General features: G+C 47.3%; 1 protein-coding gene across 1 annotated transcript; it reads left to right on the top strand.

The window, feature by feature from the left end:
* Positions 1–5025: 5025 nt before the first annotated feature.
* LOC137309804 (EF-hand domain-containing protein 1-like) lies at positions 5026–21301 on the top strand (the record flags this gene model as incomplete). Its single annotated transcript, XM_067977834.1, has 4 exons — positions 5026–5403; positions 14310–14531; positions 14732–15019; positions 21152–21301. Coding segments are annotated over exons 1-4 (723 nt in total), but the record flags the coding sequence as incomplete, so codon positions are not given.
* Between the last annotated feature and the right edge of the window lie 331 nt (positions 21302–21632).

Here is a 21632-nt window from a genome sequence, read left to right as displayed (position 1 = left end):
TGGTCTCCTTACCTAAGAAAGGATATACTTGCCATAGAGGGAGTGCAACAAAGGTTCACCAGACTGATTCCTGGGACTGCGGGATTGTTGTATGAGGAGAGATTGAGTAGACTAGGCCTGTAATCTCCAGAGTTTAGAAGAATGAGAGCTGATCTCATTGAAACATTCAAAATTCTTACAGGGTTTGACAGGGTAGATGCAGGGAGGAAGTTTCCCCTGGCTGGGGAGTCTAGAACCAGGGGTCACAGTCTCAGAATAAGGGGTAGGCCATTTAGCACTGAGATGAGGAGAAATTTCTTCACTCAGAGGGTGGTGAATCTTTGGAATTCTCTACCCCAGAGGGCTGTGGAGGCTCAGTCATTGAGTACATTCAAAACAGAGATCGATAGATTTCTAGATATTAAAGGCATCAAGGGATATGGGGATGGTGCAGGAAAATGGTGTTGAGGTAGAAGATCAGCCTTTGAATGGTGGAGCAGGCTCGAGGGGCCGGATGGCCCACTCCTGCTCCTATTTCTTATGTTCTTTGGTTATCTTTCTCATTGGGCTTCTCACACGCTAGGTAAGAAAGGAGTCCTGTTATCCTCTGTTACTCCCAGTTTCAGTCAGTTACTCCCAGTTATCCTCAGTTACTCCCAGTTATCCTCAGTTACTCCCAGTTATCCTCAGTTACTCCCAGTTTCAATCAGTTATCCTCAGTTACTCCCAGTTATCCTCAGTTACTCCCAGTTATCCTCAGTTACTCCCAGTTTCAGTCAGTTATCCTCAGTTACTCCCAGTTATCCTCAGTTACTCCCAGTTATCCTCAGTTACTCCCAGTTATCCTCAGTTACTCCCAGTTATCCTCAGTTACTCCCAGTTATCCTCAGTTACTCCCAGTTTCAATCAGTTATCCTCAGTTACTCCCAGTTATCCTCAGTTACTCCCAGTTATCCTCAGTTACTCCCAGTTTCAGTCAGTTATCCTCAGTTACTCCCAGTTATCCTCAGTTACTCCCAGTTATCCTCAGTTACTCCCAGTTATCCTCAGTTACTCCCAGTTTCAGTCAGTTATCCTCAGTTACTCCCAGTTATCCTCAGTTACTCCCAGTTATCCTCAGTTACTCTCAGTTACTTCCAGTTATCCTCAGTTACTTCCAGTTATCCCCAGTTACTCCCAGTTTCAGTCAGTTATCCTCAGTTATCCTCAGTTACCCTCAGTTACTCCCAGTTATCCTCAGTTACTCCCAGTTTCAGTCAGTTATCCTCAGTTACTCCCAGTTATCCTCAGTTACTCCCAGTTATCCTCAGTTACTCCCAGTTATCCTCAGTTACTCCCAGTTTCAGTCAGTTATCCTCAGTTACTCCCAGTTTCAGTCAGTTACTCCCAGTTTCAATCAGTTATCCTCAGTTACTCCCAGTTTCAATCAGTTACTCCCAGTTTCAATCAGTTATCCTCAGTTACTCCTAGTTTCAGTCAGTTACTCCCAGTTTCAATCAGTTATCCTCAGTTACTCCCAGTTTCAGTCAGTTATCCTCAGTTACTCCCAGTTATCCTCAGTTACTTCCAGTTATCCCCAGTTCCTCCCAGTTTCAGTCAGTTATCCTCAGTTACTCCCAGTTATCCTCAGTTACTCCCAGTTACTTCCAGTTATCCCCAGTTCCTCCCAGTTTCAGTCAGTTATCCTCAGTTACTCCCAGTTATCCTCAGTTACTCCCAGTTATCCTCAGTTACTCCCAGTTTCAGTCAGTTATCCTCAGTTACTCCCAGTTATCCTCAGTTACTCCCAGTTTCAGTCAGTTATCCTCAGTTACTCCCAGTTATCCTCAGTTACTCCCAGTTATCCTCAGTTACTCTCAGTTACTTCCAGTTATCCTCAGTTACTTCCAGTTATCCCCAGTTACTCCCAGTTTCAGTCAGTTATCCTCAGTTACCCTCAGTTACCCTCAGTTACCCTCAGTTACCCTCAGTTACTCCCAGTTATCCTCAGTTACTCCCAGTTTCAGTCAGTTATCCTCAGTTACTCCCAGTTATCCTCAGTTACTCCCAGTTATCCTCAGTTACTCCCAGTTTCAGTCAGTTATCCTCAGTTACTCCCAGTTTCAGTCAGTTACTCCCAGTTTCAATCAGTTATCCTCAGTTACTCCCAGTTTCAATCAGTTACTCCCAGTTTCAATCAGTTATCCTCAGTTACTCCTAGTTTCAGTCAGTTACTCACAGTTTCAATCAGTTATCCTCAGTTACTCCCAGTTTCAGTCAGTTATCCTCAGTTACTCCCAGTTATCCTCAGTTACTTCCAGTTATCCCCAGTTCCTCCCAGTTTCAGTCAGTTATCCTCAGTTACTCCCAGTTATCCTCAGTTACTCCCAGTTATCCTCAGTTACTCCCAGTTTCAGTCAGTTATCCTCAGTTACTCCCAGTTATCCTCAGTTACTCCCAGTTATCCTCAGTTACTTCCAGTTATCCCCAGTTCCTCCCAGTTTCAGTCAGTTATCCTCAGTTACTCCCAGTTATCCTCAGTTACTCCCAGTTACTTCCAGTTATCCCCAGTTCCTCCCAGTTTCAGTCAGTTATCATCAGTTACTCCCAGTTATCCTCAGTTACTCCCAGTTATCCTCAGTTACTCCCAGTTTCAGTCAGTTATCCTCAGTTACTCCCAGTTATCCTCAGTTACTCCCAGTTATCCCCAGTTCCTCCCAGTTTCAGTCAGTTATCCTCAGTTACTCCCAGTTATCCTCAGTTACTCCCAGTTACTTCCAGTTATCCCCAGTTCCTCCCAGTTTCAGTCAGTTATCATCAGTTACTCCCAGTTATCCTCAGTTACTCCCAGTTATCCTCAGTTACTCCCAGTTTCAGTCAGTTATCCTCAGTTACTCCCAGTTATCCTCAGTTACTCCCAGTTATCCCCAGTTCCTCCCAGTTTCAGTCAGTTATCCTCAGTTACTCCCAGTTATCCTCAGTTACTCCCAGTTATCCTCAGTTACTCCCAGTTTCAGTCAGTTATCCTCAGTTACTCCCAGTTATCCTCAGTTACTCTCAGTTTCGGGCTCAGGCGCTCCGCGGGCAGCTTTTATTGTTGCCGAATGCGAAGCCCCGGATTGTTTACAGTCTCCATGGTGACGGCGGGAAACAGAGTCCGGAACTGGGATCGATTATAATCGGAGAGAGAGAGAGAGAGGAGCGATTATAATCGGAGAGAGAGAGAGAGAGGAGCGATTATAATCAGAGAGAGAGAGAGAGGAGCGATTATAATCAGAGAGAGAGAGAGAGGAGCGATTATAATCAGAGAGAGAGAGAGAGGAGCGATTATAATCAGAGAGAGAGAGAGAGGAGCGATTATAATCAGAGAGAGAGAGAGAGGAGCGATTATAATCGGAGAGAGAGAGAGAGGAGCGATTATAATCGGAGAGAGAGAGAGAGGAGCGATTATAATCAGAGAGAGAGAGAGGAGCGATTATAATCGGAGAGAGAGAGAGGAGCGATTATAATCGGAGAGAGAGAGAGAGGAGCAATTATAATCGGAGAGAGAGAGAGAGGAGCGATTATAATCAGAGAGAGAGAGAGAGAGGAGCGATTATAATCGGAGAGAGAGAGAGAGGAGCGATTATAATCAGAGAGAGAGAGAGAGGAGCGATTATAATCGGAGAGAGAGAGAGAGGAGCGATTATAATCAGAGAGAGAGAGAGAGGAGCGATTATAATCAGAGAGAGAGAGAGAGGAGCGATTATAATCGGAGAGAGAGAGAGAGGAGCGATTATAATCAGAGAGAGAGAGAGAGGAGCGATTATAATCAGAGAGAGAGAGAGAGGAGCGATTATAATCGGAGAGAGAGAGAGAGGAGCGATTATAATCGGAGAGAGAGAGAGAGGAGCGATTATAATCAGAGAGAGAGAGAGGAGCGATTATAATCGGAGAGAGAGAGAGGAGCGATTATAATCGGAGAGAGAGAGAGAGGAGCAATTATAATCGGAGAGAGAGAGAGAGGAGCGATTATAATCAGAGAGAGAGAGAGAGAGGAGCGATTATAATCGGAGAGAGAGAGAGAGGAGCGATTATAATCAGAGAGAGAGAGAGAGGAGCGATTATAATCGGAGAGAGAGAGAGAGGAGCAATTATAATCGGAGAGAGAGAGAGAGGAGCAATTATAATCGGAGAGAGAGAGAGGAGCGATTATAATCAGAGAGAGAGAGAGAGGAGCGATTATAATCAGAGAGAGAGAGAGAGAGGAGCGATTATAATCGGAGAGAGAGAGAGAGAGGAGCAATTATAATCGGAGAGAGAGAGAGAGGAGCGATTATAATCAGAGAGAGAGAGAGGAGCGATTATAATCAGAGAGAGAGAGAGGAGCGATTATAATCGGAGAGAGAGAGAGAGAGAGGAGCGATTATAATCAGAGAGAGAGAGGAGCGATTATAATCAGAGAGAGAGAGAGGAGCGATTATAATCAGAGAGAGAGAGAGAGGAGCGATTATAATCAGAGAGAGAGAGAGAGAGGAGCGATTATAATCAGAGAGAGAGAGAGAGAGGAGCGATTATAATCAGAGAGAGAGAGAGAGAGGAGCGATTATAATCGGAGAGAGAGAGAGGAGCGATTATAATCAGAGAGAGAGAGAGAGAGGAGCGATTATAATCAGAGAGAGAGAGAGAGAGGAGCGATTATAATCAGAGAGAGAGAGAGAGAGGAGCGATTATAATCAGAGAGAGAGAGAGGAGCGATTATAATCAGAGAGAGAGAGAGAGAGGAGCGATTATAATCGGAGAGAGAGAGAGAGGAGCGATTATAATCAGAGAGAGAGAGAGAGAGAGGAGCGATTATAATCAGAGAGAGAGAGAGGAGCGATTATAATCAGAGAGAGAGGAGCGATTATAATCAGAGAGAGAGAGAGGAGCGATTATAATCGGAGAGAGAGAGAGAGGAGCGATTATAATCAGAGAGAGAGAGAGAGGAGCGATTATAATCGGAGAGAGAGAGAGAGGAGCGATTATAATCAGAGAGAGAGAGAGAGAGGAGCGATTATAATCGGAGAGAGAGAGAGAGGAGCGATTATAATCAGAGAGAGAGAGAGGAGCGATTATAATCAGAGAGAGAGAGAGAGGAGCGATTATAATCAGAGAGAGAGAGAGAGAGGAGCGATTATAATCAGAGAGAGAGAGAGAGAGAGAGTATCGATTATAATCGGAGAGAGAGAGAGAGAGAGTATCGATTATAATCAGAGAGAGAGAGAGAGTATCGATTATAATCGGAGAGAGAGAGAGAGAGTATCGATTATAATCAGAGAGAGAGAGAGAGTGTTTGAAATCGGCCAGCGATACAGTGATTAGAATCGCAGTGGGGTGTGGTCAGTTCCCCGGTGAGTCTCCATGTCGTGTCACCCTGTTCGCGGGCTGCCGTTCCTGCCTGGATATAGTTACCGAGACCCCACGGTAAGGACAAAGCACTGAGGGAGGGGTGGGGGCAGTGGGATGAAGGGATCAATGGTGGAAGGAGGGCTTTAGCTACATTTATATTTAGTGCTTTCGCATATTAACTAAAACTCCTCTGCAAATGTCGACAGCACTCTCACTAAGCCTATACAGGGAGGGAACCATTCACTGTATCAACTAATATGCAGGCCAGGAAGGCAAGTCAGCGGTCAGCAGTTTTAATTTTGTTTTGTTTGTTTCTTTAAAATTAATTCTCGGGATGTGGGCATCACTGGCAAGGCCTGTTTTTTATTTAAGGCCCTTATTTATTGCCTGTCCCTAGTTGCCCTGAGAAGGTGATGGTGATGGCAGGCCGCCTTCTTGAACCGCTGGTAGCAGTTTGATACAACTGAGGGGTTTGCTCGGCCACTTCAGAAAGCAGTCAAGAGTCAACCATGTTGGTGTGGGACTGGAGTCACGTGTAGGCCCAGACCCCGCGGGGAAGGACGGCAGGTTTCCTTCCCTAAAGGACGTCAGTGAACCAGTTGGGTTTTTACAACAATCTGTCAGCTTCGTGGTCACTTTTACTGATATTAGATATTTATTTCCAGATTTTTTAAATTGAATTCAAATTCTCTGGATTATTAATCCAGTAACAGAACCCGAGTCAATTTAGTGGGAATAGGGTTGAGGGAGCAGGAGGTGGGTCTCATGGTCAAGATGAGCTTGGAGAGGGCATGAGGGGAGATAGGAGAGAAACTAGAGAAAGGAGCGAGTTCAGGGTGAGGGCAGGGGGGAACCATAGAGGAAGTTTGGCTTGGTGGGCCAGGGGAAGGGAGGGAAGCAGCAGAGGCAGCTGAACGGATGGTCTCAATCTTAGTGACAAAGAAATCCATGAGCTCCTCGCACTTGTTAGAATCACAGAGTCATACAGCACAGAAGGAGGCCATTCAGCCCATTGTGCCTGTGCCGGCTCTTTGGAAGAGCAATCCAATTAGTCCCACTCCCCTGCTCTTTCCCCACAGTCCTGCAAATGTTTTCCCCTTCAAGTATTTATCCAATTCCCTTTTGAAAGTTATTATTGAATCTGCTTCCACCGCTCTTTCAGGCAGTGCATTCCAGATCAGAACAACTCACTGCGTAAAAAAATATTCTCCCCTCTGGTTCTTTTGCCAATTATCTTAAATCTGTGTCCTCTGGTTACTGATCCTTCTGCCACTGGAAACAGTTTCTCCTTATTTACTCTGTCAAAACCGTTCATGATTTTGAACACCTCGATCAAATCTCCCCTTAACCTTCCCTGTTCTAAGGAGAACAATCCCATCTTCTCCAGTCTCTCCACATAACTGAAGTCCCTCATCCCTGGAACCATTCTAGTAAATCTCCTCTGCACCCTCTCTAAGGCCTTGACATCCTTCCTAAAGTGCGGTGCCCAGAATTGGACACAATTCTCCAGCTGAGGCCTAACCAGTGATTTATAAAGGTTTAGCATAACTTCCTCGCTATTGTACTCTATGCCTCTATTAATAAAGCCCAGGATCCCACCTGTTTTTTTAACTGCCTTCTCAACTTGTCCTGCCACCTTCAATGATTTGTGTAAGTGAACCTCCAGGTCTCTCTGTTCCTGCACCCCCTTTAAAATTGTACCATTTAGTTTATTTTGCCTCTCCTCATTCTTCCTACCAAAATGCATCACTTCACACTTCTCTGTGTTAAATTCCACCTGCCATGTGTCTGCCCATTTCACCAGTCTGTCTCTGTCCTCCTGAAGTCTGTTACTATTCTCCACATTGTTTACCACATTTACGAGTTTCGTGTCATCTGCAAACTTTGAAATTATATCCTCTAAACCCAAGTCCAGGTCATTAATATATATGAAAAAGAGCAGTGGTCCTGATACTGACCCCTGGGGAACACCACTGTAAACTTCCCTCCAGTCTGAAAAACAACCGATCACCACGACTCTCTGCTTTCTGTCCCCTAGCCGATTTTATATCCACGCTGTCACTGTCCCTTTAATCCCATGGGCTTTAATTTTGCTAACAAGCCTATTATGTGATACTTTATCAAATGCCATTTGAAAGTTGGAGGCGAGGGTGGAGGGGCCAGGGGAGAGGGGTTTAAGAAGACCGTTTGTGGAGAAGAGAAGCCGGGTTATCTTTGCATTTCAGGATGAACTTGGAATAGTGAGCAGTTTTGGCAGAGGAGAGCAGGACCCGACAGTGCTTGATGTGATCCAGTCAGATCTGGCGATGAATGGCTAAGCCAGTTGTGTGCCATCAATGTTCAAGTCTGCATCCTTTGGACTTAAGGGAGCGGAGATAAGGACTGTACTGGGGGAATGACTAGGGTGAGAGCAATGGTTTTACTGGGGACAAGGGCAACAAAGTGGAGGTGAGGGTGTGATTGAGCAGATTGACTTTTGTAGAAGTATCATGGCAGACGGAGGCCAACAACAGGTGGGAATTTGAAAGTGCTGTTGTAAGTGACCTGGGGGAAGAGTTTTTTCCAAGGGCGGACACAGAAGGAAGCGGGGTTGGGAGGGGGAAGGGGGATGTGGGTGGAAAGGGATACAAGGAAGTGATCAGAGATGGCCTTATCCGTGATTGACACGATGGGAGTAGAGAGGCCACGTGAGATGGCAAGGTCGAAGGGGTGGCCGTGAATATGGGTAGGGGAGGTTATGTGGAGGGAGAGATTAAGGGAGGATAGGAGGGCAGTGAACTCAGAGGAGAGAGAGCATGATGAGTTGAGATGAAGGTTGAAATCACCGAGGATGAGAAGTCGCTCAGTGCGGAGACTGAGGGAGGAAAGCAGTGAAGATATCTTAGTGAGAAACTTGGCGTGGTGCTTGGGTGGGTGGTAGAGAATGAGAATGAGAAAACAAGGTGGGTGAGCTGCAGGTGCAATTAGCCACATGGGAATATGATGTCGTGGCGATAATGGAGACCTGGCTCCAAAAAGGGTCAGGATTGGGTACTAAATATTCCTGGATACAAGGTGTTCAGGAAAGATAGGAAAAGGAAGAAAGGAGGGGGGTGGCAGTATTGATTAAGGAGAATATTACAGTACTGGCGAGAGAGGATGTCCTGGAGGGGTCAAGGACAGAATCTATTTGGTTAGAGTTCAGAAACAATAGAGGTTCCATTACACTACTGGGTGTATTCTATAGGCCACCAACTAGTGGGAAGGATATAGAGGAGCAAATTTGCAGGGAAATTACAGAGAGGTGCAAGAACCATAGAGCAGTGATAACTGGGGACTTCAACTATCCTAATATAGACTGGGATAGTAATAGTGTAAAGGGGCAAAGAGGGGGAGGAATTTTTGAAGTGTGTTCAGGAGAACTTTCTTGACCAGTACGTTTCTGGCCCAATGAGGAAGGAGGCATTGCTGGATCATTGCTGGCATTGGGGAATGAGGTGGGTCAAGTGGAGCAAGTGTCAGTGGGGGAACATTTAGGGAGCAGCAATCATAATATCATAAGGTTTAGAATATCTATGGAAAAGGACACGGACCACTCTAAAGTAAAAATACTCAATTGGAGGAGGGTCACTTTCAATACGATAAGAACAGATCTGGCCCGGGTAAATTGGAATCAAAGATTGGCAGACAAATCTGTAATTGAACAGTGGGCGGCCTTTAAAGAGGAGATGGTTCAGGTACAGTCTCGGTGCATTCCCACGAGGGGAAAGATAGGGCAACTAAAGCCAGAGCTCCCAGAGAGTAAGATGAAGCAGAAAAAAGGGGGCGTATGACAGATGTCAGGTTGAAAACACAAGTGAGAACCAGGCTGAATATAGAAAGTTCAGAGGGGAAGTGAAAAAGGAAATAAGAGGGGCAAAGAGAGAGTATGAGAATAGACTGGCAGCAAATATAAAAGGGAATCCAAAAGTCTTCTACAGGCATGTAAACAGTAAACAGGTAGTAAGAGGAGGTGTGGGGCCGATTAGGGACCATAAAGGAGATCTACTCATGGAGGCAGAGGGGATGGCTGAGGTACTAAATGAGTACTTTGCATCTGTCTTTACCAAGGAAGAAGATGCTGCCACAGTCTCAGTAAAGGAGGAGGTAGTTGAGATACTGGATGGGCTAAAAATTGATAAAGAGGAGGTACTGGAAAGGTTAGCTGTACTTAAAGTAGATAAGTCACCCAGTCCGGATGGGATGCATCCTTGGTTGCTGAGGGAAGTAAGGGTGGAAATTGCGGAGGTACTGGCCATAATCTTCCAAACATCCGTAGATACGGGGGTGGTGCCAGAGGACTGGAGAATTGCAAATGTTACACCCTTGTTCAAAAAAGGGTGTAAGGATAAACCGAGCAACTACAGGCCAGTCAGTTTAACCTCAGTGGTGGGGAAACTTTTAGAAACGATAATCTGGGACAGAATTAGCAGTCACTTGGACAAGTGTAGATTAATTAGGGAAAGCCAGCAGGGGTTTGTGAAAGGCAAATCGTGTTTAACTAACTGATAGAGTTCTTTGATGCGGTAACAGAGAGGGTCGATGAGGGCAATGCAGTTGATGTGGTGCACATGGACTTTCAAAAGGTGTTTGATAAAGTGCCACATAATAGGCTTGTCATCAAGATTGAAGCCCATGGAATAAAGGGGGCAGTGGCAGCATGGATAAAAAATTGGCTAAGTAACAGGTAGCAGAGAGTAGTGGTGAGCGGTTGTTTTTCGGACTGGAGGGAGGTGTACAGTGGTGTTCCCCAGGGATTGGTGCTGGGATCACTGCTTTTCTTGATATTAATGATTTGGACTTGGGTGTACAGGGCACAATTTCCTGTCTATATCCTCTTGAAGTCTATCACTATCCTCCTTACTGTTCACTACCCTTCCAAGTTTTGCGTCATCTACAAATTTTGAAATTGTGCCCTGTACACCCAAGTCCAAGTCATTAATATATATCAAGAAAAGCAGTGGTCCCAGCACCGACCCCTGGGGAACACCACTGTACACCTCCCTCCAGTCCAAAAAACAACCGTTCACCACTACTCTCTGTTTCCTGTTACTTAGCCAATTCTGTATCCATGTTGCTACTGCCACTTTTATTCCATGGGCCGCAATCTCAGATTTAAAATCAACAATTGAGCTAGCATCAACTGCCATTTGCGGAAGAGAGTTCTAAACTTCTCCCCCCTCTTTGTGTGTAGAAGTGTTTCCTAACTTCACTCCTGAAAGTCCTGACTCTAATTTTTAGTCTTTGTCCCCTTGTCCCAGACTCCCCAACCAGCAGAAATAGTTTCTCTCTATCTACCCTATCAGTTCCCCTTAATATCTTGAAAACTTTGATCAAATCACCCCTTAACCTTTTAAATTCCAGGGAATACAACCCCAATTTGTGTAATCTCTCCTCGTAATTTAACCCTTGAAGTCCGGGCATCATTCTAGTAAACCTACGCTACACTCCCTCCAAGGCCAATATCTCCTTCCTAAGGTGCGGTGCCCAGAACTGAACACTACTCCAGGTGTGGTCTAACCAGTGCTTTGTATAGCTGTAGCATAACCTCTACCCCCTTGTATTCTAATTCTCTAGATATAAAGGCCAGCAATCCATTAGCCTTTTTGATTATTTTCTGTACCTGTCCATGACATTTTAATGATCTATGTACCTGAACCCCTAAGTCTCTTCGGACCGCCACTGTTTCGAGCTTTACACCATTTAGAAAGTACTCTGATTTATCCTTTTAGGTCCAAAGTGGATGACCTCACACTTGCCTACATTGAAATCCATTTGCCACAGTTTTGCCCATTCACAATCTATTAATATCTCTCTGTACTTTCATGCTTCCATCTACACTGCTTACAACGTTGCCTATCTTTGTCATCGGCAAACTTGGATATGTAGCTCTTTATCCCGTCATCTAAGTTGTTAATAAATACAGTGAATAGTTGAGGCCCCAACACAGTTCCCCATGAGACACCAATCACATCCTGTAAATTTGAGTCCCTGCCCATTATCCCTACTCTCTGTCTCCTGCCGCTCAGCCAATTTCCTAACCAGGTCAATAATTTGCCCTCAATTTCATGAGCTTCAACTTTAGCTAACAGTCTCTCATGAGGAACTTTATCGAATGCTTTCTGGAAGTCCATTTAAACATCATCCATAGACATTCCCCTGTCCACTACTTTAGTCACCTCTTCAAAAAATTCAATCAGGTTTACAAATCCATGCTGGCTCTCTCTGATCAGCTGAAAATTTTCAAGGTGTTCAGTCACACTATCCTTAATTATAGACTCTAGAAATTTCCTGACAACAGATGTTAGGCTAACTGGTCTATAATTCCCTGGTTTCCTTCTCTCACCTTTCTTAAATAGCGGAGTGATGTGCAATTTTCCAATCTGAAGGAACGGTTCCTGAATCGAGAGAATCTTGGAAGATTATAGTTACGGCATCTGCAATGTGCTCACCTACTTCCTTTAACATCCTGGGATGGAAACCCTCTGGTCCTGGGGATTTGTCACTCTTTAGTGCCATCAAGCACTGGGGTTAATTTCTAGAGGGATAGAATTGAAAAGCAGAGAAGTTATGTTAAACTTGTACAGAATCTTGGTTAGACCACACTCGGAGTATTGTGAACAGTTCTGGTCTCCATATTATAGAAAGGATGTAGAGGCATTGGAGAAGGTGCAAAAAAGATTCACAAGGATGATACCAGAACTGAGAGGATATCCTCATCAGGAAAGGCTGAACAGGGTGGGGCTCTTTTCTTTAGAAATGAGAAGGCTGAGGGGTGACCTGATAGAGGTCTTCAAGATAATGAAAAGGTTTGATAGGGTAGACGTAGAGAAAATGTTTCTTCAGTTATGTGGATAGACTGGAGAAGCTGGGGTTGTTCTCCTTAGAGCAGAGAAGGTTGAGAGGAGATTTGATAGAAGTGATTAGATAAAGTAAATAAAGAGAAACTGTTCCCATTGGCAGAAGGGCCGAGAACCAGAGGACACAGATTTAAGGTGATCGGCAAAAGACCCAAAGGCGACATGAGGAAAATTTTTTTTACGCAGTGAGTTGTTATGATCTGGAATGCGCTGCCTGAAAGGGCGGTGGAAGCAGATTCAATCGTGGCTTTCAAAAGGGAATTGGATAAATACTTGAAGGGAATAAATTTGCAGGGCTGCGGGGAAAGAGCGGGGGAATGGGACTAATTGGATTGCTCTTACAAAGAGCCGGCAGGGGTTCAATGGGCTGAATGGCCTCCTTCTGTGCTGTAACGATTCTATGATTCTACTTGTGGGGGAGTTCAAAACTAGAGGTCATTAATATAAAATAGCCGCTAATAAATCCAATAGGGAATTCAAGAGAAATCTCTTTACCCAGAGAGTGGTGAGAATGTGGAACTCGCTCCCACAAGGAGTAGTTGAGGTGAATAGTGTAGATACATTTAAGGGGAAACGAGATAAACACATGAGGGAGAAAGGGATAGAAGGATATGCTGATAGGGTGAGATGAAGTAGGGAGGGAGGAGGCTCGTGTGGAGCATAAACACCGGCATAGACCAGATGGGCCGAATGGCCTGTTTCTGTGCTGTAGTTTCAATATAACTCGATGTAAGTGTCTAATTTACCACTAAGTGTTTAATTAATTAATTAGATGTAACTAAATAGAGGATACTAACATTAAAGGGTTCTGAATTTCTTTCAATTAAATCCTTGTATAAATAATGAATAGGTGGTAAGGAGATCATAAAATAAAGAAGTTAATAAACAAAAAACAAGGCTAAATAGCTATAAAAAAACCCAAAATCAAGCTAAATCCATTTACTAAATATAATCTAGATCTCAAGTAATTGTATTATTTCTAGAACTAAAATAATACTAATAAATAGATTTTTAAAAACTAGAAAGGGCAGTGCTGGCTGTGTGTCGGATCTGTAATATGTGGGAGTTTGTGGACGGCGAGATTGTCTCAGATTGCCACATCTGCAAGAAATGTCTCTGCCCTGAGACGCTGTGGCTCAGAGTCCTGGTGCTGGAGTGTGAGTTACAGACACTCCGACACATAAGGGAGGGGGAGGAACATCTGGAGAGTTTTCTTCAGAATCCAGTCACACCTCAGAGGAAAGCACAGGTACAGGAAGGGGAGAGTGTGACTGTTAGTCAGCAGGTTAGTGGGAACCAAGGGGAGATAGAGAAGGAGGTCCTGCAGACACTGGTCTTATCCAATAGGTACAATGTATTTTCTACCTGTGAGGATAAGGATGAAGGCTGTGGAGAGGACGGCCAGAATGCTGACCATGACACAGTGGAGCAGGAAGCAGTCCAAGGGGGGAGGATCAGAATAGAAAGGTTGTAGTCATCAGGGATTCTATAATCAGGGGGATAGATAGTGTCCTCTGCAGTCGCGACCGAGAGTCCAGGAGGGTGTGTAGAGTAAAGCTCCCTCTACACTGTCCCATCAAACACTCCCAGGGCAGGTACAGGGTTAGATACAGAGTAAAGCTCCCTCTACACTGTCCCATCAAACACTCCCAGGGCAGGTACAGGGTTAGATACAGAGTAAAGCTCCCTCTACACTGTCCCATCAAACCCTCCCAGGGCAGGTACAGCACGGGTTAGATAACAGAGTAAAGCTCCCTCTACACTGTCCCGTCAAACACTCCCAGGGCAGGTACAGCATGGGTTAGATACAGAGTAAAGCTCCCTCTACACTGTCCCATCAAACATTCATAGAGCAATAGGGGAGTCCAAAACTAGGAGTTGAGAGAGATGGTCGGAAGGTGGGTAGGTGGGGTTGGGGGATATGATGAGAAGGTGGGTAGGTGGGATTGGGGAAATGGAGAGCAGGTGGGGTTGGGGATATGGGGAGAAGGTGGGGTTGAGGGATATGGGGGGAGACAGGGATGATCTTTGATAAAGGAATGGGTGTCTTGTGTCTCTGGCCTTTTGCTGTTCTGAAAGTTATCCAGTTCTAATTATTTTCAGAAGTCCATCTTTCATCGCTCACAGTCCTTCACCTACAAGAATGGCTTCGCTCTGCCTGTGGTGCCCAAGGTTGGGATCGGTAGGGAACCAATCCAGGTTAATCAGCTGTCTCTGTCAGATGTGGACGACCTAGCTAACAAGAGACCCACATTGACCTATGGGCAGGCCAGACAGGCCCCACCAGAGGATTTCATCCCCGGTCATGTGGCATTTGATAAGAAGGTAAAGCTTTTGTAGCTCGTTCAGCTCTAGCCCATTGAATCCAGGAATGATGCTTTCCCCATTCACCCCATCGCCCCTGTGCCCTCTGTGTGAAACAGTTCTCCTCTCAGTCCCATTTCCAGCCCTTTCCCCATTCATTGTTGTACCGAGCTGTACTCTTTCAGTGACAGTGTGTAAAGCACTTGTTCTTGCTCAAACAGGTTCTGAAGTTTGATGGCTATTTCAAAGAGACGGTTCACGAGTCTGCGGAGGAATATTACCGCGTCCGGCCGATTGTGCTCTACTATTACTTGGAGGATGACAGTATTGCCGTTGATGAGCCCAGAGTTGATAACTCTGGGTTGCCCCAGGGCAAGTTGATCAACAGGCAGCGGCTCCCAAAGAACGACAGCGGAGATTACTGGCAGTGGAGGGACCTCAACGTGGGCATGGACGTGGTGTTCTACGGCAAGAGATTTCGGCTCATCGGCTGTGACAAATTTACATGTGTAGGTCCGATTCTCTGTACCAGCTCCACATCCCCCTTCACCCCACTACTGGCGAGGGCACTGTATGCACAGAGCATGAATCCAGGTCACTAAGGGGCAAAGGTCCCACCCTGTCTGCTACTGACCCATAAAGACCAGGAGATCCCAGATGTGTTAACTGGACGCCGCATCCCGTACTATAACCGGTCAGTGCCCAGTGGCCCCTGGGTTAGAGAGAGGGGAAATCAGACAGGGTTCCTGCTCCCAATCACTGTCCACTGACCCCTGTGTTAGAGAGATGGGAAATCAGCAAGGTTCCAGCTCCTGATCACTGTCCAGTGACCCCTGGGTTAAAGAGGGGAAATAGAATCATAGAAAGGTTACAGTACAGAAGGAGGCCATTCGGCCCATCAAGTCCACGCCGGCTCTCTGCAAGAGCAATCCAGCTAGTCCCACTCCCCCGCCCTATCCCCGTAGCCCTGCAAATTTTTTCCTTTCAAGTACTTATCCAGTTCCCTTTTGAAGGCCATGATTGAATCTGCCTCCACCACCCCCTCGGGCAGTGCATTCCAGATCCTAACCACTCGCTGTGTAAAAAAGTTTTTCCTCATGTCACCTTTGATTCTTTTGCCAATCACCTTAAATCCATATCCCCTGATTCTTGACCCTTCTGCCAATGGGAACAGTTTCTCTCTATCCACTCTGTCAAGACCCTTCTTAATTTTGAATACCTCTATCAAATTATCCAGGGTTCCTGCTCCTGATCACTGTCCAGTGACCCCTGGGTTAAAGAGAGGGGAAATCAGCAAGGTTCCAGCTCCTGATCACTGTCCAGTGGCCCCCGGGTTACAGAGAGGGGAAATGGTTCCTGCTCCTGATCACTGCCCAGTGATCATTGCGTTAGGGAGAGGGGAAGACGGCCAGGGTTCCTGCTCCTGATCACGGCCCAGTGACCCCTGGGTTAGAGAGGGGAATCAGCCAGAGCTTCTGCTCCTAATAACTGTTTTTTTTTTATTCGTTCACGGGATGTGGGCGTCGCTGGTGAGGCCGGCATTTATTGCCCATCCCTAATTGCCCTTGAGAAGGTGGTGGTGAGCCGCCTTCTTGAACCGCTGCAGTCCGTGTGGTGACGGTTCTCCCACAGTGCTGTTAGGAAGGGAGTTCCAGGATTTTGACCCAGCGACGATGAAGGAACGGCGATATATTTCCAAGTCGGGATGGTGTGTGACTTGGAGGGGAACGTGCAGGTGGTGTTGTTCCCATGCGCCTGCTGCTCTTGTCCTTCTAGGTGGTAGAGGTCGCGGGTTTGGGAGGTGCTGTCGAAGAAGCCTTGGCGAGTTGCTGCAGTGCATCCTGTGGATGGTGCACACTGCAGCCACGGTGCGCCGGTGGTGAAGGGAGTGAATGTTTAGGGTGGTGGATGGGGTGCCAATCAAGCGGGCTGCTTTGTCCTGGATGGTGTCGAGCTTCTTGAGTGTTGTTGGAGCTGCACTCATCCAGGCAAGTGGAGAGTATTCCATCACACTCCTGACTTGTGCCTTGTAGATGGTGGAAAGGCTTTGGGGAGTCAGGAGGTGAGTCACTCGCCGCAGAATACCCAGCCTCTGACCTGCTCTCGTAGCCACAGTATTTATATGGCTGGTCCAGTTCAGTTTCTGGTCAATGGTGACCCCCAGGATGTTGATGGTGGGGGATTCGGCGATGGTAATGCCGTTGAATGTCAAGGGGAGGTGGTTAGACTCTCTCTTGTTGGAGATGGTCATCGCCTGGCACTTATCTGGCGCGAATGTTACTTGCCACTTATGAGCCCAAGCCTGGATGTTGTCCAGGTCTTGCTGCATGCGGGCTCAGACTGCTTCATTATCTGAGGGGTTGCGAATGGAACTGAACACTGTGCAGTCATCAGCGAACATCCCCATTTCTGACCTTATGATGGAGGGAAGGTCATTGATGAAGCAGCTAAAGATGGTTGGGCCTAGGACACTGCCCTGAGGAACTCCTGCAGCAATGCCCTGGGGCTGAGATGATTGGCCTCCAACAACCACTACCATCTTCCTTTGTGCTAGGTATGACTCCAGCCACTGGAGAGTTTTACCCCTGATTCCCATTGACTTCAATTTTACTAGGGCTCCTTGGTGCCACACTCGGTCAAATGCTGCCTTGATGTCAAGGGCAGTCACTCTCACCTCACCTCTGGAATTCAGCTCTTTTGTCCATGTTTGGACCAAGGCTGTAATGAGGTCTGGAGCCGAGTGGTCCTGGCGGAACCCAAACTGAGCATCGGTGAGCAGGTTATTGGTGAGTAAGTGCCGCTTGATAGCACTGTCGACGACACCTTCCATCACTTTGCTGATGATTGAGAGTAGACTGATGGGGCGGTAATTGGCCGGATTGGATTTGTCCTGCTTTTTGTGGACAGGACATACCTGGGCAATTTTCCACATTGTCGGGTAGATGCCAGTGTTGTAGCTGTACTGGAACAGCTTGGCTAGAGGCGCAGCTAGTTCTGGAGCACAAGTCTTCAGCACTACAGCTGGGATGTTGTCGGGGCCCATAGCCTTTGTTGTATCCAGTGCACTCAGCCATTTCTTGATATCACGTGGAGTGAATCGAATTGGCCGAAGACTGGCTTCCGTGATGGTGGGGATATCGGGAGGAGGCTGAGATGGATCATCCACTCGGCACTTCTGGCTGAAGATGGTTGCAAACGCTTCAGCCTTGTCTTTTGCACTCACGTGCTGGACTCCGCCATCATTGAGAATGGGGATGTTTGCAGAGCCTTCTCCTCCCGTTAGTTGTTTAATTGTCCACCACCATTCACGACTGGATGTGGCAGGACTGCAGAGCTTTGATCTGATCCGTTGGTTGTGGAATCGCTTAGCTCTGTCTATAGCATGTTGCTTCCGCTGTTTAGCATGCATGTAGTCCTGAGTTGTAGCTTCACCAGGTCTACTGACCCATGGGTTAGGGAGAGGGGAAATCAACCAAGGTTCATGCTTCAGACCACATCCCAGTGACCCCTGGGTTAGAGAAAGGGCAAATCAGCCAGCGTTCCTATTCCTGATCACTGTCCAGTGACCCCTGGGTTAGAGAGAGAAGGAATCAGCCAGGGTTCCTGCTCCTGATCGCTGTCCAGTGGCCCCTGGGTTACAGAGAGGGGAAATGGTTCCTGCTCTTGATCACTGTCTACTCTTGCTCCTATTTTTTATGTTTCTATGTTTTCTACGTCAAAATTTCAAAATTTGCAGATGACACAAAACTTGGAAGGGTAGTAAACAGTGAGGAGGATAGTGATAGACTTCAAGAGGATATAGACAGGCTGGTGGAATGGATGGACATGTGGCAGATGAAATTTAACGCAGAAAAATGTGAAGTGATACATTTCAGTCGGAAGAACGAGGAGAGGCAATATAAACTAGAGGGCACAATTCTAAAAGGGGTACAAGAACAGAGAGATCTGGGGGTATATGTACACAAATCGTTGAAGGTGACAGGGCAGGTTGAGAAAACGGTTAAAAAAGCATAAGGGATCCTGGGCTTTATAAATAGAGGCAGAGAGTACAAAAGTATGGAAGTCATGATGAACCTTTATAAAACACTGGTTCGACCACAACTGGAGTATTGTGTCCAGTTCTGGGCACCGCACTTTAGGAAAGATGTGAAGGCCTTAGAGAGGGTGCAGAAGAGATTTACTAGAATGATTCCAGGGATGAGGGACTTTAGTTACGTGGATAGACTGGAGAAGCTGGGGTTGTTCTCTTTGGAACAAGAAGATTGAGAGGAGATTTGATCGAGGTATTCAAAATCATGAAGGGTCTAGACAGAGTAGATAGAGAGAAACTGTTCCCATTGGTGGAAGGGTCAAGAACCAGAGGACACAGATTTAAGGTAATTGGCAAAAGAACCAAAGGTGACATGAGGAAAAACCATTTTACACAGCGAGTGGTTAGGATCTGGAATGCACTGCCCGAGGGGGTGGTGGAGGCAGATTCAATCATGGCCTTCAAAAGGGAACTGGATAAGTACTTGAAAGGAAAAAATTTGCAGGGCTACGGGGATAGGGCGGGGGAGTGGGACTAGCTGGATTGCTCTTGCATAGAGCCAGCGCAGGCTTGATGGGCCGAATGGCCTCCTTCCATGCTGTAACCTTTCATTCTATTTCCCCTCTCTCTAGCTCAGAGATCACTGGACAGTGATCATAAGCAGAACACAGGCTGATTTCCCCTCTCTCTAATCCAGGGATCACTGGACGTAGAAAACATAGAAACATAAAAAATAGGAGCAAGAGTAGACAGTGATCAAGAGCAGGAACCATTTCCCCTCTCTGTAACCCAGGGGCCACTGGACAGCGATCAAGAGCAGGAACCCTGGCTGATTCCTTCTCTCTCTAACCCAGGGGTCACTGGACAGTGATCAGGAATAGGAACGCTGGCTGATTTGCCCTTTCTCTAACCCAGGGGTCACTGGGATGTGGTCTGAAGCATGAACCTTGGTTGATTTCCCCTCTCCCTAACCCATGGGTCAGTAGACCTGGTGAAGCTACAACTCAGGACTACATGCATGCTAAACAGCGGAAGCAACATGCTATAGACAGAGCTAAGCCCTGTACACCCAAGTCCAAGTCATTAATATATATCAAGAAAAGCAGTGGTCCCAGCACTGACCCCTGGGGAACACCACTGTACACCTCCCTCCAGTCCGAAAAACAACTGTTCACCTGTTTGCTGTCACTTAGCCAATTCTGTATCCATGTTGCTACTGCCCCCTTTATTCCACGGGCCGCAATCTTGATGATAAGCCTACCATGCGGCACTTCATCAAATGCCTTTTGAAAGTCAATATACACCACATCAACTGCAAATCAGCCACGGTTTCTGCTCCTGATCACTGCCCAGTGACCCCTGGGTCAGAGAGGTGAGATCAAGCAGGGTTCCTGCTCCTGATCATTGCCCTATGACGCATGCTCTGTGTGTCAGACTGATGTTCATTTGCTCCTGATCCCACACATGATGTAAGATTTCCCAGAGTGTCGCTGGGTGTGGATTTAAATTTTCAACAGCCAGTTTCTGTAATTAAATTGATTAAAACCACCGTTAACATCTTGGTGCATTTCAAATATTGTTTGGCAGTGACTGTGGGGTCACTTACAGTGCAGCAAGAGTCAGGGTAATCTTCACTCCCCCAACCCCAGCAGGAATCCTACTGCTGCAGGTAACCCCACCCCCAGGTCATCTCCACCCCCAGGTAACCCCACCCCCAGGTCATCTCCACCCCCAGGTCATCCCCACCCCCCAGGTCATCCCCACCCCCCAGGTCATCTCCACCCCCAGGTCATCCCCACCCCAGGTAACCGCACCCCCCAGGTCATCTCCACCCCCAGGTCATCCCCACCCCCCAGGTCATCCCCACCCCCAGGTAACCGCACCCCCCAGGTCATCTCCACCCCCAGGTCATCTCCACCCCCAGGTCATCCCCACCCCCCAGGTCATCCCCACCCCCAGGTAACCGCACCCCCAGGTCATCCCCACCCCCAGGTCATCCCCACCCCCAGGTCATCCCCACCCCCAGGTCATCCCCACCCCCCAGGTCATCTCCACCCCCCAGGTCATCCCCACCCCCAGGTCATCCCCACCCCCAGGTCATCCCCACCCCCCAGGTCATCTCCACCCCAGGTCATCCCCACCCCCAGGTCATCCCCACCCCCAGGTAACCCCACCCCCAGGTCATCTCCACCCCCTTAGGACAGCCTCCAGATGTTTACCCAGTGTGAACACTTGCTGGGTCAGGTCTCGTCCTCCCTGCGCTGCCATCCCAGTGACCCCGGACTGGGGGAACAAGGCTCTCGGGCCTCCTGACAGCTGATCCAAGACACTACCCACAACCTGAAGAAACTAGACTGCCAGCTCAGTGAGTCCAAGACCTGAACTGGATTCGGTCAGGAAGTGGAAATGAGAAGCAGTTGTGCCAACCCAACAATGGGTGAGGTGTTGGTGTGGTCAAGGGTATTAGCAAGGGTACGGTCAAGGGCAAGAGTGACAATGAGCACAAGGGCACCAGTGTGGTTTATTTTATTTGAAAAGTTTGCTGGGCTCAGTCTTGCTCTGTTCCTCCCCGCTGTTCAGTTGCTGATCTCTGGTTGTCTTCTGTTCCCAGGATTTCATGGAGAGCCATGGAATTATCCCCAATTGTCCGGAAATGATCCCACCAGATCCCTACATAGAGAATCGCAAAGAAACCGCTCGGGAGTACGTCACTCCCTCCGACTTCGACAAGTTGAAGCAGTTCCTGACCTTCGACCGTAAGGTTTGTGACCCAATGCCCTGGTTACAATCCACAACCAATGGGTCAGCTGTGAAGCAGGGTGTTCATTGGCCGGTCAGTCACATCCTGTACCAGTCTGTGCCGGATCCCACAAACACCAACCAGATCAATGATCTGGTTCTGATGGTGTTGGTTGAGGGAGGGATTTTGGCCTGGACACCAGGAGAACTCCCAATAGATCTTATTTATTCATTCTTAGGCTGTGGGCTTCGCTGTGGGGCGGGGGGAGGGAGTCCGGGGGAGGGGGGGGGGGAAAGAGTCCCGGGGTGGGAGGGAAAGAGTCACGGGGTCGGGGGGGGGAAGAGTCCGGGGA

The sequence above is a fragment of the Heptranchias perlo genome, unplaced genomic scaffold (assembly GCF_035084215.1).
Source record: "Heptranchias perlo isolate sHepPer1 unplaced genomic scaffold, sHepPer1.hap1 HAP1_SCAFFOLD_1809, whole genome shotgun sequence".
NCBI lineage: Eukaryota > Metazoa > Chordata > Chondrichthyes > Hexanchiformes > Hexanchidae > Heptranchias > Heptranchias perlo.
Note: the sequence above shows the minus strand (reverse complement) of the source record. Positions and strands in the feature narration are given on the sequence as shown.